Source organism: Artemia franciscana, chromosome 19 (genome assembly GCF_032884065.1).
Source record: "Artemia franciscana chromosome 19, ASM3288406v1, whole genome shotgun sequence".
Lineage (NCBI taxonomy): Eukaryota > Metazoa > Arthropoda > Branchiopoda > Anostraca > Artemiidae > Artemia > Artemia franciscana.
The window spans coordinates 28,556,885-28,572,414 of NC_088881.1; the positions used below are offsets into that span (position 1 = coordinate 28,556,885).

Below are 15,530 nucleotides of genomic sequence, written 5' to 3' on the forward strand. Positions count from 1 at the left end.
TTTTCTATTTCTAAGGCTTATGAAAGTTCACGTTAGAATGAGGCAAAAAGGGAATCCCATGCGGATGTTATTAAAAATTTGACCGGCAGAAAAAAAGAAGCTAAAACAGTGCCCAGAAAGTTTTTTTTTTCTTTTTACCAAACAGAAATGTTTTTTTCCATTAATACCCCCCCACCAAGGAAAAAATGCAACTGGCATAAAAATTTAGAAAAGTCTATTGATTTTTCAATTTTGACCTCAGTGACCCCTTTTAAGGAGAAGGAAGATTTGATTTTAATTGCCTCACTTCTTTTTAGAGCTTCTTACCCCTACGGTTGGTATCTAATCATGGTGTGAGAGTTGTTACGAAAAGTGTTTCACACGCTTGGCCAGATGTAAATATTCTCTATAAATTGACATGGAAACTACTGCCACAAGAAGATAACCATGGATGTCGGGTCAAAACATTATACCCATCTTCTGGTAAGTTTAGCTGTCTTTCTGGCTTTGCTGAAAATACAAAAAATTTGCAGAGTTACAAAGGTATTACCATTAGTTTATTACCGTCAAAACTTTTCAGCGGGAAGCTCGAGCTAACAGATGAGAATATAAGGTATATCTACCATTGTCAATCGAAGAAAGCAAACAGCTAAAAATATTCTTTTTGCAACGAGTAATTTGTACGATGCCCGCAAAACCAAAACAGAACTGGCAAATCAGAAATGACTAAATTCCCTTCAGCGTACATAAATAGAAAAACACGGGTACATGAGTGACTCCCGAGTATGGTACCCCTAAAAATCGAGAGTAAGACTTTTGGCAGCTTATTATTGAGACCTTGAATTTTGGACAAGAAGTCTTGAATTTTTTTTTTTTTTTTTGTTTTACAAAATGATTTTTTTTTACAAAAATCGTATTGCAGAATTATGAATGACCATAATTCTGTTTTAAATTGACATCGACTGGAACTCCAAGCAGGAAAATTGATGTTGAACACTAAAGTTAAGAATCATAATTGTTTCTTAGTCATAGGATTTTTATAATGGTTAGGTTCTGTCACCTTGATGCACAATTTCTTAGCATGGAACATTTCTGTAAAGATATAATAACTTGAAAGAGAAGAAACTAGGATAACAACCATGAGCTTGGGGCACATTTTAAGCAAATTAAATATGACACATTAATTATATCATTTACACATTAATTTATTGAAAAAATCATCAATTTATTGAAAAACTCAACACTTAATAAAAAATGAGAGAAAAATCATAAGAACTAAATTAACAAAGAAAAATGACACAGGGTTCCAAAAATATGAAAAAAAAAATCTCAAATAAAATCACCGAACGAGTAGAACGACCTTTCGACTAAGTCAGCTTGTCTATTGTGCTTCAATATCCGTCTAGCAATGGCCACGGTAAGATCCAAAACTTTGAATTTTGCTGTCGCTTGCGCATTTCTCCACCATGGAGGTTAATGCAGCAAATATTTCGTTAAACAAAATTAATGTTTTGGTCAGTTTTGGCGAGAATTTTCAAGAAGAAAGTGGCATATGGTATGCGAAGAAGAGCAACAGCAATGCATAGACTTGTTAAAAGTGGCCGATTGAATCAGAGTTAGCGAGATGCGACAGAAGCGTAAGACCTTGAAATTTGCTATTTCAGTTGGTTGAGATGACGTGTTCAGGCGCAAAGGATTGACAAACTTATGGGTAGACAGATAAATGAGGTGGTCAGCGGGCTTGACTGAGCTAGAACCGATGGTTCTGGTAGGAACACAGGAAACGGTTTCCCAAGTAAACTGGACGATATCCAATTTCGAGGAATTTAATTGAAGTTGCACTTTTTGACATGCAGCTTTTTGTTGTTTAAATTTCAAAATTTAAGTTTATCTCTTGAACAGTTCGATTAATGTTCAGGATTTGGTCCGTAAGCCGTACCAAAAACAGGTTATTTCAAGACAAATTCAGCGAGGATGAACCAAAATCTTGAGCATCAAGTAAACCACTTTTGAAAAGGATGGAGGAATGTGACTGTTTCTTGACGGTCTCCTTTCTTGAATTGAATAAGTGAAGTGCATGGAACTGGGAACAAACCCCTGTCAGGAAGCAGCTTCAGTTAGATCCTTAATATGAAATAAAAATTCCAAAGAAAGCCACTGCGTTGCGCTTTTAATGTTGAGTCTATAAGTCAAAACTCTCTCTGAAGGACTTGGCATCAATCAAGATGTTAGCTACGATGGCTGGTTGATTGGACTATCCAGTTCCCTGCTGGAAGTTCACTGGTGTGGAGGAATGTTGCACGATTTGTCAAATTCCATTATAAACAGTAACTTGAACGATGTATCTACGGTAATATGACTGTATCTATGCAATAAGATAATAAGATATATCTACGGTAACTAGATAATACGATATATCTACGGTAACTCTAATAAAACGATGTATCTATGGTAATATGAATGTACCTACCTAACATGATAATACGATTTATCTACGGTAATATATCTACGGTAACTCGAACACAACGATGTATCTAGGGTAATATGAATGTACCTACGTAACATGATAATACGATGCATCTACGTAATATATCTAGGATAATTACGTAAAACGATGTATCTACGGTAATATATCTACGGTAACTTGAACATATAGATGTATCTAGGGTAATCAGGATAAATGAGGTGCACTGAAATTCGGATCTTTCTTTTGTAGAAATGGGTGTCAGACTTTCTAAGCAAAAAGGGGAAAGCACCTTGTAAATGTAACTTAGTTTTGAACAGGTAGTTGTCTTTTGGAAGGAAAAGATAGTTAATAAAATTTCCGTGGACTTACGGCATTGCCAAATTATAGTATTTAATTTTACTGATTTGTTTTCAAGGTTTATATGGCAACACCTACGAAAAGGCGGTACAGCTTTAAAACTTCCATAGTTTTTGAACGACTTAAAGACAAATCTGAATAAACCACGATTTTTAGACATAAATACGTAGACATAAGATGCATTCTAAGACCTAAGAGGCAACATATTTTATATTAATATTCTTGGTATATAAAATTATTATTCAGTAAAATTAAATAACCTTCCCACAGTACTTAAGAAAATTTTGGCTTTCTCTTAACTCTAATTAAATAGTCAAAAACGAAATTTTTAGTAGCCTATCTTATTGTTTTCAACTATCGGTGAGTAAAATCGTATTTAGAACTACAAATTCTAACTTCAGTTTGTATATTAAGTTTCTAATATAATATTTTATCACACAAGACAGGTATTAATTTGAAATTATGAATTTTTTACGGCTTTGATGCTTTAGTATCGTAGAGAGAATTTTAGCCGAAGATTATTATAAACCGGTCATCTTATTTCGCTAAAAATATGCAAAACAAAATTAAATAATAAACAAAATTTTCTCCAAAAAGCCAGCTTATGTGTGTTGAAATAAACGGTTGCGGTTGCGGTTACGGTTGCAGTTGAAATAAACCGCTTGCTACTTTTTGTTTTCAAGAAAAAAATTTTTTTCAAGAAAATAGATTAATATGATAAATTTTGTTTTAATTATACATGTGCGGAGAGCCAAATCAAAACACACACTAATTCAAAAACGTTCAGAAATTAAATAAAAGCAAACAAGTTTTTGATAATAATAAAAAACTTCGACTCTTTCTCTCAACTCTAAAAGTATATATAAATACAGCGCTACACAGATGGAAGGCGGGAGGGATATTGCCACCTCTTGATTTTGAAAGATGTATTATTAGTATCTCTATCAAAAAATAGATAAGATAAAAAAAAAATACTCCTAGTAATAATTTGAAAAATACCTCTTTTGAATTGTTATTTTTAACTCCCCTCTTTAACTTAAAAAATGTTTTTTTTATAACAATATATAAAGCCTTCTTTTCATAAATTAGTACCAAGGGAACCAAATAGTAAGAAAACCCTTTATACCATCCGTTAGCTTATAAGTGTGAGTACGATAAGCAAGATTTCTTTTCTAGGAATCTGTTGGTGTAAGATTAGTATGATGTTTTAGTATGACAATTTTACTAATATAGATGATTTAGTATTGATGAATACTGATGAATTTGGTTCTTGTCCGCGGAGAGAAAATTCTTATAAACCGTTTTATAAACAGCATATGAAATGAATGGTTTCGGAATGGTTTCCAAATTCCTCTTATTTTGCTACAAAATGCAAAACACAATTAAAAAGCAGAACAAAATTTTTTCCAAAAGCCGAACATGTGCGGGTTGAAGTAAACAGCTTGTTATTTTTTGTTTTCAAGAAGTTTAAGCTATGCACATTGACATCAGACAGATGGAAGGGGGGGGGGAGGTATATTACCACCCCTGGATTATCTTGAAAGATATGTTTTATTTATCTCCATTAAAAAAAAGAAAGTAAAAAAATGATCCAATAAATAATCTTAAAAATACCTCTTTTGGGAGCTCATTTTAACTCCCGTCTATAATTAAAAAAATTACCTTTTTTGCATTTTTATAACAACAAAGAAAGACTTTTATATTTTCATGAATTAGCACCACGGAAATCAAATAATAGTTAGACCTTTAATGCCTCCAATGAGCTTATAAGTGTAAGAGGTTTGAGTACGATAGGCAGCATCAACGTTTCTAGTAATCTGTTGTAATATGAAAAATTGCCCAAATGAAATTGTTGTAACTGAAAATTGCCCAAAATGATAATTTGCACCTTACGGCTTGGTGCTGCAGTGAGTTATTATTATTATTAGTATTAGTAGTATTTGGGTTGTAGACCAGAGCCGTTCCTAGGGGGTAGGGGAGAGGACTGGGAAAATTGCGCCCTGGCTAGTGAATTGTTGTTGTTTTATGATGTTTAAACATAATGTTGCTCTCTCCAGAGCTAGTTTTACCCAAAGACTCTTTTTGCCCTCTCTGCCATTTCTAAGCATAATGATTTATTTTATTTTAATTTTTTATAATGATTATATCCTTTCGTGTCGTAAAGCGTATTATCCATAAAATGAAAATTCCCTACCACTTAATTTGGGTCCATTTTGCCCTTTATTGGATTTTTTCTTCATTATGCTTTATATTAGAGAATGAATCCACCTCCTCAATGATATTTTTATGTATGCAAGAATTATTCAAGAGAATGTTGATAGGGAAAGGGAAGAACTTATTTATCACAGTCTTGAAGGCAATTCGTTTTTGTGTATAACAGTACAAAATGAGGGGATATTTCGAAATCTAGGGGAAGGAGCAATTCTTCTCCCCCCCTCCCTAGTTAAGACCTCTTTGCCAAAGTAGGAATTCAGTAATAAAAAATTATAGTAAAAATTAATTTGGCTCCGGTCGTTTTTGTTTTTGGATGGTATCAGAGATCGTGATTGCTTGGGTTCAGTTTGTATGCGTCGAGTTTTGTCAGAATAATATGTTTTCACTTTAGTAGATATTTGCTTGGTTGAGTGTTACCAGCTTGATTTCTATCGGGTTGAATTTGGTTTAAAAAGGTACAAGGATATTTACTGCCAATATTTAGATACATAAAGGTGTAATTTTTAGCTGAAGAACAGTGGGGGATAACAGGCAAAACACAACATAATTCTTATACTTAAAATTCGGATTTTTCTTGGAATCCGTTTATGAAATTTAAGGCCCTATTCAACGAGAACAACGCAGAGAGTTAATAAACAAAACGGAGAAGGGAGAAGAGGAGAGGAAGAAAGGAGAGTATAAGAGAGAAGAGGAGGGTGTCTTTTTTTAAATTAATTAGATAATCTGCGATGAAGGGAGGAAAACTTCTGATACCTTTGATTTTAGTCAAAACTTACTCAATTCTAAAGGTAGGAGGTTTTGACTTTCTTGAAGGGTGTTTCTTCGGGAAATATATGACCCAAAAAACTTATTGGCTACTCTTCTATAGCTTTTGATTGAAAAGGAGATGTATGATTTTATTTTGTGTCTAATTTCAGGTTTTTTACAAGAAAACAGGTCTATGTCTGACATACTGCTGTTCCCTGGCTATTCATATTATTACCGTTACTGTTCTTGGCAGGCACAAATGGAGGAGGGAGAACAGCGTATTACTAGTATTTCAACTTCTCACGCAGGTTAGTAATAAAATAATTTATTCCACCCATTGTTTTACTTGGCAGCACCAAAAGTGGAGCTACCAATTGTTGTCACACACAAAATGAGGGTGCAAAGGTTCTAGCTCAGAATATTCACACCCGAAGGCGTTTAACGGTTCAAGTTAATTAGCATAATTTAGTGAACTTAAGATAAATATTTATAATAGCAGTTTATTTTGTATGGCTTAAGTACTACTTTAGGAATGAATGTGCCACTGCGCTGCACCGTAAAATTTGGAACCGGGAAGCTACTCATATAGTTTTTCAATATTTTTAAATCATTTGACTATCTAAGCATATCTAATCGATGAATTTCTTGCCCTTTTCAGGTGAAATGTTTGTTTTGTGCCGCAAAACATCCAAAAAATCCTTTAATGGGGAATAACATTGTTTTGCTATAGAAAAGGACACTAGAACTTTTTGTTTCCTTCTTTAACGAGGTTTCTCACGATTTTTGACAGCCATCGGTTCAACATTATCACCTCTGAAAAAGAAGAAAACAACCGAAAATAAATAACAAAGAAACATTCATGCGTGATCATTCCTTAGGGAAAATATGCAAATTTTTATTTTTGCAGATAGTTTCTTGAAAGCTATGCAGTAGAACTCGGTGATCTTCTAAATCTAACGATGTTTCATTTGCATCACTAACCCTTTTGTATGCGTTTTGTCCCTTTTTCGAAAATCAGGTAAATATTTTCAGACTTGCAGCTTTTGATAGGCAACTTTAAACTGAATTGATTCTGTATATTTAGAAACACTACAGAATACTAATTCCTTTTTATTCAAGTATATTATAAGAAAAAAAAAATAGAATTCCATTGCAATTATTTTTTATCTTCTAGAAAATTGATTAAAATTCAGTTGAAGTGCGACTTAAAACCCCTTAGAGAAGTCGGAAATGGTACAATTATAGGATCACAACACAAGTGTACATTGTTACTAAAATTCCTTTTTAAAGTTTAGATTACTATTAGTCCGAGGCTCTTAGCTTAAAGTTCGTTAGCAAAAACTATTTTATGTTTTGAGAAACTCTGATAATTCCATAGGTCAGCTGATCATCTACAAATATTAAAGATAGGTGTTCGAGAAAATGGCTGTTTAACTAATATTTCTTTTCAGGACCTTGTTCAGATTGGAACGCAACATTCAGTTTAATTGATTCAATTTCTGATGACTCCTCAACTGAAGTTTCTGGTATTGAACGGGTTTTAAAAATTGTTTGTCCTGATCAGCCTCAGAATATGTTTATTACTCCACCTATGGTTAGGAAAATCCAAATAAGGTATTTGCTTTTGTTATACGTGGTGCATCATTGGCCCTAAAAGAGCACACCTCGCCCTGTTTTGTCGAACAGTACCCTTTTTGCACCATTCGATTGTTAGCATAATTTTTTTCTTTTTATACTTCTTATTTTGCATAAATTTTTACCCATCCCAAAAAACAGGCAGATTATGGGACAAATACACAAGACGTGCCTGAAATGTAGAATATACAGTTAGGTGGGCCGGAAATATAGACAATGCAAAATAACATCACCAGAAACCTTTCGAAATGGAAATTGGGGAAATTAACGGGAGGGTAGAAGGGAATTGCTTTTGCTTGATTAACCTAGGATAACTGAGGTGACCGATTTGAAAAAATTCTGGGCCAATATTTATGAAAACGAAATATACCGGTTTGAAGAGCAATATTTCTCTTAGCCAGAATCCGAAGTGTAACTCACTCCATGTCAATATAAGATACTAAAATAAAAAATAATTTTAAAAGATTCCTGTTGTTTGAAAATAGTAGTTAAAGCGAATGAATTCCTGTCATTACAACCACTATTTTAGTGAAATACAATGGCAAGGATTGGGGAGCTGAGATGGAAAGCATCTCTAAAAATTCTTCCTACAGGATTACTTTTTTAAACCTTGTTCTTAACCCCTCCCTATAATTCACCAAATGTTTATGCACAGATGACACCTTAAATATTCACGTGGGCATAAATGATTTAATACTAAGAGAACCATGCTAAGGGACAGGCCGGTTTCAGTACTTCTAGTTCGAATATTACAATTTGACAACAGCGCTATATTGGAATACAATATAGTTTATTTTATGGCAAAATTAGTTGTCAGCCTCCAGGAAAGCATAAAATTCTTTGGATGCTCTTTGTTCTAAAATTATGGAACGTAAATGCTGTTTTAATAAGCTTGAATATGTAAATTCTTCTCTCCCTCGAAGCTATGACATGGTAGATATGTTCCTTTTTTCAGCATGACTAAATACCAAACAAAATTCAAGGAGCATTAGCTTTCTCTAACATTGTTTCCCAGAATTGAGCAGTCACTGGGTAGTCAATAAATATAGTTATCTTGTAGTCAATGAACATAGTCATTGTATGGTCAATAAACATATCCATTGGGTAGTTAATAAACATAGTAATTGGGTGGTCAATCAACATAGCAATTGGATGGTCAGTAAACATAGTCATTGGAGTCAACAAACATAGTCATTAAGTAGTTGCAATTGTGCATTTACCGTCTACGTTGTATAACATTTTGTTTGGAAATTCTGTTGTTTTGGGCAAGCTCATAAAGTAAAAAGCGGTTATATAATAAATAAAATTATTCGAACAAATGAAAGACATGAAACTGATGCGCTTAAAAATCAGATCTTCAGAATTTTGTTTCTCTGGCTGTTAATTTTAACCTATGATGCAGTTCCACCTTTAATAGCCTGTTTCTTTAACGGTACAAAACGTACCCCAAGCTTTGTACAAAATATACCCCCCTCAAAAATTCCTATATTTGAAGAATTCTGAAAAACTAGAGCTTTATTGAAAATATAAAGCCAACACAAAAAAAGAAGAAAAAAACAGGAATAGAATCAATAAAAAAATTCTTTTTTGATTTGACCTTCTTTTATGACCTGCGGAAAATAAACAAATAATTATCATCAAAAAGTCACAAAACGAAAAGAAATTCCTGAATTTCATTATAAATCACCAACGTTGTTAACCCTTCATAAGGAAGGCTACTAAGTTTTTTGTGATCCAGGAAAGAAACTGGACTAAACAGAAGAAGTTGAAAAAAGTAAGAGAGTCATGGAACCGAAATGTCTACTGAAAGAAAACAACACTTATTAAGTAAAAGTTAAACATCGGTTAAAAGAGTCGCGCTTGAGGGATTGATAGCTGTCTTCACCGTTAGGGTATATCGTCATATGGCATTAAAAAAAAATAGAAAGTAAAGATTGGTACAAAGACATAAAAAATAAAATTTACACTAACATGTACATTTTTAACATTCCTTGTGGATTAGTGGGACTGAAACTGTCGAGTTTCAGGGGGGAGGGGGGAAGCACAGCTCTATCCAGCACGCTGACCCAAGGTAAAAACATTTTCAAACGAAATAAAATGATTTGGATAATTATTTATGATTTAGATATATTCCGAAAGGGCCGACGTGAAATCTTCAGGTTTGGTATTTTGCTTTAAAGACGATGAAATAGAATTATGAATGTTTAATCATGACAGAAATCCATCCTCTCTCACACCTGGTGGAAAATTGCTACCGTGGAAAATTTTACCTGTGAAGAACCTGTCCTTCATCCATGAGATAATCTTCAAACAATTCCATCCTCGCTGAAAGTTTCCCTGGAACATTTCCACATGTTAAATGTAGTTGGTAAACACAAAGTAAGACATATAAAAGGAATTTCAGACAGGAACTCTGGCAAATTCTTCGTGTGCAACATTTCCTGTGGAAGAACAATGGAGGAATTTCGTAACTTACAGCCCTTTCTCCAGAGATTATGAGGGGTAACATTATCCCCACAGGCATAGTTATTGGAGCTTTAAAGGATGCTGAACGATATAGCAATTTCAAATTTTGATCGGACAACTTTGGAGAAAAAAGGTGTCGGGGAGCGTTTAACTACCCTCCGATCTCTTTGGTCACTTAAAAGGGGCGCTACAATTTTGATCCCCGGTCAAATGGGTCCTTTCCCAATCTTTTAGGATCATTGGTTCAATACAATAACGTCAGAGAAAAAAAAAGAAAAAAATACAAACAAACACGAATCCTCGATCTGTCTTTGACCTTTCCATGGCGAAAAAAGAAAAACATTCTAGTTTCTCCGTATGTGAGCTTAAAACCTTTACATTAGGGTTGTCTGATAGGTTAAATTTGATAGTGTAATTTCAAATAACATCGCTTGATGTTCTGAGGGCGTTTCCCACATTTTCCAAAACTGGACAAATTCTCTAAGATCCGTAGCTTTGATGGCTAACATTAAACCTAAGGAGCTTCATATATGTTGAGTCAGCATAAAATTGATAAAGTTCTGGATTCTTTTATTAACCATGAAACCAATAACTTTTAAGACAATATTTCAACTCTCTAAGAAATAAAAAAAAAACTCAAGAAAGATCAGCTTGCAGTAAAGCTCAGATGACTCAGAATCTGAAAATATAGGGAAATATCATGAGGCTGCTTGTTTGAAGGAGTATTCTAAGAATATGTTGAGTAAACCGAGAGGGAATTACTTTTTGCGTTTCAAGGTTCAACTTTACTCTTTGCTTCCATCACATTCTATTTTTATATTTACGTTCGCTCTTTTATTAAATTAACATTTGTCTGTTATGTAGGCCTAAGAAATATTGACAATAAACCTTGTAAAATGGTGTTTTCCTGATTTAGGCAAAGAAATTAATGAAGTTAACTTGTGTTGTTTCTAAAAAAAAATAAGGTATCAAATGTGCTTTTAATGTCGCATTTCTATTAAACTTTGCCTTTAAAGATCTGAAACTTGTCACAAAAAGAGCCTAAGGGTTATTTATTCATGGCATCTTTGAGGAATTTTAAATGAAAATTAAATTATTCATGGAATTAATACAAGACGTTTAGTTAATGTAGGCAATAGAATATTTGTGTTTTCATTATTTTTGTGCATTTGACTTTAACGTTTTAGCAGAACTGACCATTGGAAATTAAGCAGCACTTGAAAGAGAATACGTATTTTATAAATTCTATTTTATTCAAGCTTTGGACTTGTATTAGTATGGTCACAAGGCAAAACCATTAAGATAGATCAAAGCATTTCGTCAATAAGAGTCTTCTTTTACTGTTTTGTTTTTCCAAATTAGGCATTTGTTAGAGAAAGACTATACCTAAAAATTCGTATTGCCCGCCCAAAAGTAATAAGGCTTTCGGTTAACTAGCTTGGGTAGGATTGTTTTTCTGCTTAAATTTTTTGTTGTTTTTTGAACTCTTTAAATGTAAAAACAACATCCTTCTTTCAGAAACGAGTAAGGGTGTAACCAAGGTTACACCTTGGTTACACCTTGGTTATCTTTGTGATTGAGGAGTTTCAGAATCTCTAACTAACTAACTAACAATAATCTACTGCAGTACCAAACCGCCGGAGTCCAACACAGCTACGTACGCTCCTCTTCCATCCGATTCTATTCAAAGCCTCTCTATTTTCACCCCCCCCAAGAAGTTACCAAGAATCTCAAATGGTAAAAAATATTGTTTTGTGTTGAGTATGTTTGTCAGCTAACATACGAACAATTATTTCTTAAACTTTCTAACTCTTGCTATTCTATTAAAATACTTTTCGGTCCCGAAAAAACTTTCTTCTGGCTCAATTTTATAAGGGTGCCACAAAGGCTCTGGAACTGAAGAATCTAAAATACGTTGACCAGCTAACTTTTGAACTTTCAGTCTTTTATTATCTACTGGATTATTCTTTGTATTTTCTATTTTTTGCCGTAAGTTCTGAGTCCTTTCTGTGGAACAACAATCAAATTTCAGAAGTTTTGACTTACCCATCAGCACTTGAGTTTAAAATCCACTAATAGTTAAGCAATCTACTTCAGCTTTCTAATCTTATTGGTTATAATCTTAGAACGGTTTCGGTGCAGCAGCTTCCTCCTTTCTTTCCAGATTGATGTTGTATACAATCAACCAATATGTTGATGGTAACGACAGATTTTCCTCTTCAGTGGCAAACATACATAATATCGATACATAATCCACATAATCGATACATAATATACCACATATCGATACATAATCCACTCAGGTGTAATAATTGAAAGTGGGACATATGGTATTTTGGTTAAAATGAGTTAAATATGTATCATGAGTGAATTAAGTTCGAAGAATCAAATGGTGCGGCTATAATTGTCCCATTTAGGTTCCGCGACTAAAAACCAGTAAGCGACAAGTTCCATGAACAAAATCAGTTTCACGAGAAGAAAAACAAATAGACAGGTTTCACGACGATAAAAATCAACATGCAACAAGTTTCACGAACCAAAATCAGCACGCAAAAATTCCGTGAAAAAATCAGCACGCGACCAGTTCCATGAACAAGGTCAGTTTCACGAGGAATAAAAATTAATTTACAAATTTCAGGCAAACCCCAGAGCTAACACCTTATTACATAAGACCATTATCAGCATAAAAATTATAAATTTCTTAGATACGGTTATAGGGAAATTGCTCACCCTTGAAACAGAGCCTTTGTGTAGATTCCCAAACACCAACTTAATCCTCTCACACTTCATATAAAGTCCCATCTTGTACTATTACGAACATAAAGAGTCACATGCCTCTAAGTGACGTATGTATCTTTTTATCAGGTCTTGTTGCAATGCAGAATGACAGAAGAGAATTATCTAATAGAGCTATTACACGCGGCCTGGTGTTTGTTGCCTTTTTCTTGTAAGGGAGAAAGGAGACATACACCTTATAATGCAATAATTTTGAGTTCGCTCGGATTTTAGTTCATACCACTAAAAAATGTATACGAAGTTGGTTTAGAATATGTTCTCTTCATCCCTATTATCCTCACACCTTATGAACGACCAAAACCGAAATTTTTTTTCTGTTTTTGTCTCTCCTAAAGAGTTACAAAAATGAACGTGTCGCACTTTTAATAATAAAACTATAATAATTAATAATAATAAATAATAATAAAACTTTTAATAATAAAACTTAATAATAATAATAGAACGCACTGTAGTTTTAACTTTCCAATTTTATTAGACAACGAAACTACTTTCCGTTTGATAACAACGAAACTACTTTGATAACATGCTTATTTTTACTACTTTATCTTATTTTGAATCGGTAAATGTGGTAATTTTAAAAATGGCACTCCCTATGGAAATGGCACCCAAAATGGCACCCATAAGTTAATACCTTCATTAGTTTTTTATTTAACAAAATTTTTAGAGTCTGATTGCGATATTACCCAAAATGCCCTCTCAGAGAGCCTTTCTAAGTCCATCAAAGTAAACTTTTTGTCCCCTGGCCCTATCTTGTGTCTATTTACACACGAAAACTGCGATTACATTTGATTTTCTTTTGGTTATTTCACAATCATTTATTCTATATTCATTCTAGAATGCTTTCTGTGCAGGAACTACCTCTTTTCTTTCCAGATTGATATCGTATACAATGATACCGACAGATTTCCGCCTTCAGTGGCAAACAACCCAATACATAATCCCAACTCCTGGCGATAGAGCGCTCTTGCCGCATTCTACGGACTCCTCAAGCAATATTAAGGGTCCAGGCAATAATTCCTTTGAACACACAGTTAATGCTCACTGTGGAAAGAAAGTGGTGCCGCTTCTTATAGTCTGTATAGTTCTAGCTAATTATATCCCTGTTCCTTAACAGCATCACTGTATCTTTTTATATGCCTTAGGAAATAAAATATTTAAATTTGTAAAATTTACTGGATTAGAAAGGTTAATGACGTAATTTCTTGGGAATTGGATCTAGCTAGCAAGGACATTTTCAAGCACCCTTCTAGTGCGATAGCTTAAAAATTATTAAGTCATGGACCCCTCTTATACAGTTCCGGTCATTTATAACCCTGCCCCTAAACAGGTCAACTGTTTCTTTTTATATGCCTTAGGAAATAAAATATTTAGGTTTATAGAATTCATCGGGTTATTATGTTTGACAGTAGAGTATTTCAAATTCTGCCATGGACAGTGCGCTGCACATTTCTCCTGCAATAGTTCAAAAAACATTGAGTCAAAGTCTTGGTAATATAGTTTCAGTCATATAGATCAATTTCTTAACAGCAAAACTGTATCTGTTCACATGCCTCAGAAATAAAGTAGTTAAAATTATAGAAAAGGCAGGGTTGCCAGGGCTAACGTTGAATCTTTGAGGAATTGGGTCGATTTTCAAAAGGGGTGTGCAGTGCACTTCTACTGCAGTAATTCATGAAACATTAAGTCATAGGTCCACTTAATCCCAAGCAAAGGGTTTACCCAGTGTAAGCTAGGGACATCACATCAAGTTATTCTTGATTGCTGGCTGTGCTACTGGTAAAACAGTAAGTTTTTTTCTTAAATAAACGCCATATAATCGGAAAAAAAAAGTATTCCAATAACCAAGTAGGTAAATACCCACCAGATGTAGGGCAAGGATTGTAGCAATTGCGGTAATAAGGAACCAGATCTATACGACTAGTTTGAAAGCTTCTAACGCGTAAGGAGACTTGTGCTGGTGAGATGCAAGAAATAAGCACAAAGAGCTCACCAAGCTACACGCTGTCTGGAGTATATCAAACAGTTTGTGGTAATGAACTGTAGGTAAGGAGTCTATAGTAACCGAAACTCTAAAAGGCAGAATTTTGATACTAATATATACATCAAAAGAAGAATATTTTCATGTTGAATTTCAAATATATAAGTTTCATCAAGTTAATCTTACCCAAAGTTACAAGCCTGAGAAACTGTGCCTTATTTTCGAAAAAAAGGGAAAACAACCCCTAAAAGTCATAGAATCGTAATGAGAATCACACCATCAGATTCAGCGGTATCAAAGAGCGCTACTGTAAAGATTTCGAGCCCTTATCTGCAAAAATGTGGAATTTTGTATTTTTTTGCGAGAAGAAAGATCATAGACGCGTGTTAATTTTTTTTCCGGGGGTGATCGTATCAAACTAGTGGTCCTAGAATAACACAAGAGGGCTCATTCGCACTGAAATTAATGTTCAAGTGCCCCTGACCGAAAAAAAAAAATTGACCAAAAAATTGGAGGGCAACTAGGCTCCTTCCCACGCTCATTTTTTTCCTTAAGTCACCTGATAAAAATATTGAGATAGCCATTTTGGTTACCGCAATCAGAAAATCTAAAAACTATGTCTTTGAGGATGGCTTAATCCCCCAAAGTCCCGGGGGAAGGGCAGCAAGTTATGAACTTTGCCCATTGTTTACTTATAGTATTGGTTATTGGGAAGTATACAGATGTTTTCAGGGACAGTCTTTTTGGTTTGGGAGGGGGGAGTCAGGGGAGGGTGTTACGTAGAAGGATTTTTGCATGGAGGAATTGTTCATAGGGGAAGGAAAATTATTATGAAGGGGGAACTGGATTACCTGGTATTATTTAAAAAAGATCAGAAATTAAACAAAAAGA

At 34.1% G+C, this 15,530-nt stretch overlaps 1 protein-coding gene across 5 annotated transcripts in view; it reads left to right on the plus strand.

Moving 5' to 3' along the window:
* Positions 1-13,829, plus strand: part of LOC136039519 (uncharacterized) — a 188,915-nt gene extending 175,086 nt beyond the window's left edge. For all 5 annotated transcript variants that reach the window (XM_065723319.1, XM_065723320.1, XM_065723317.1 and 2 more), the window contains 4 exons: positions 297-462; positions 5,935-6,072; positions 7,216-7,378; positions 13,535-13,829. In XM_065723319.1, coding sequence (XP_065579391.1) covers positions 297-462; positions 5,935-6,072; positions 7,216-7,378; positions 13,535-13,772 — 705 coding nt within the window. In that variant the 3' untranslated portion in view covers positions 13,773-13,829. The remainder of the gene's footprint in view (positions 1-296; positions 463-5,934; positions 6,073-7,215; positions 7,379-13,534) is intronic.
* The last annotated feature ends 1,701 nt before the right edge of the window (positions 13,830-15,530 follow it).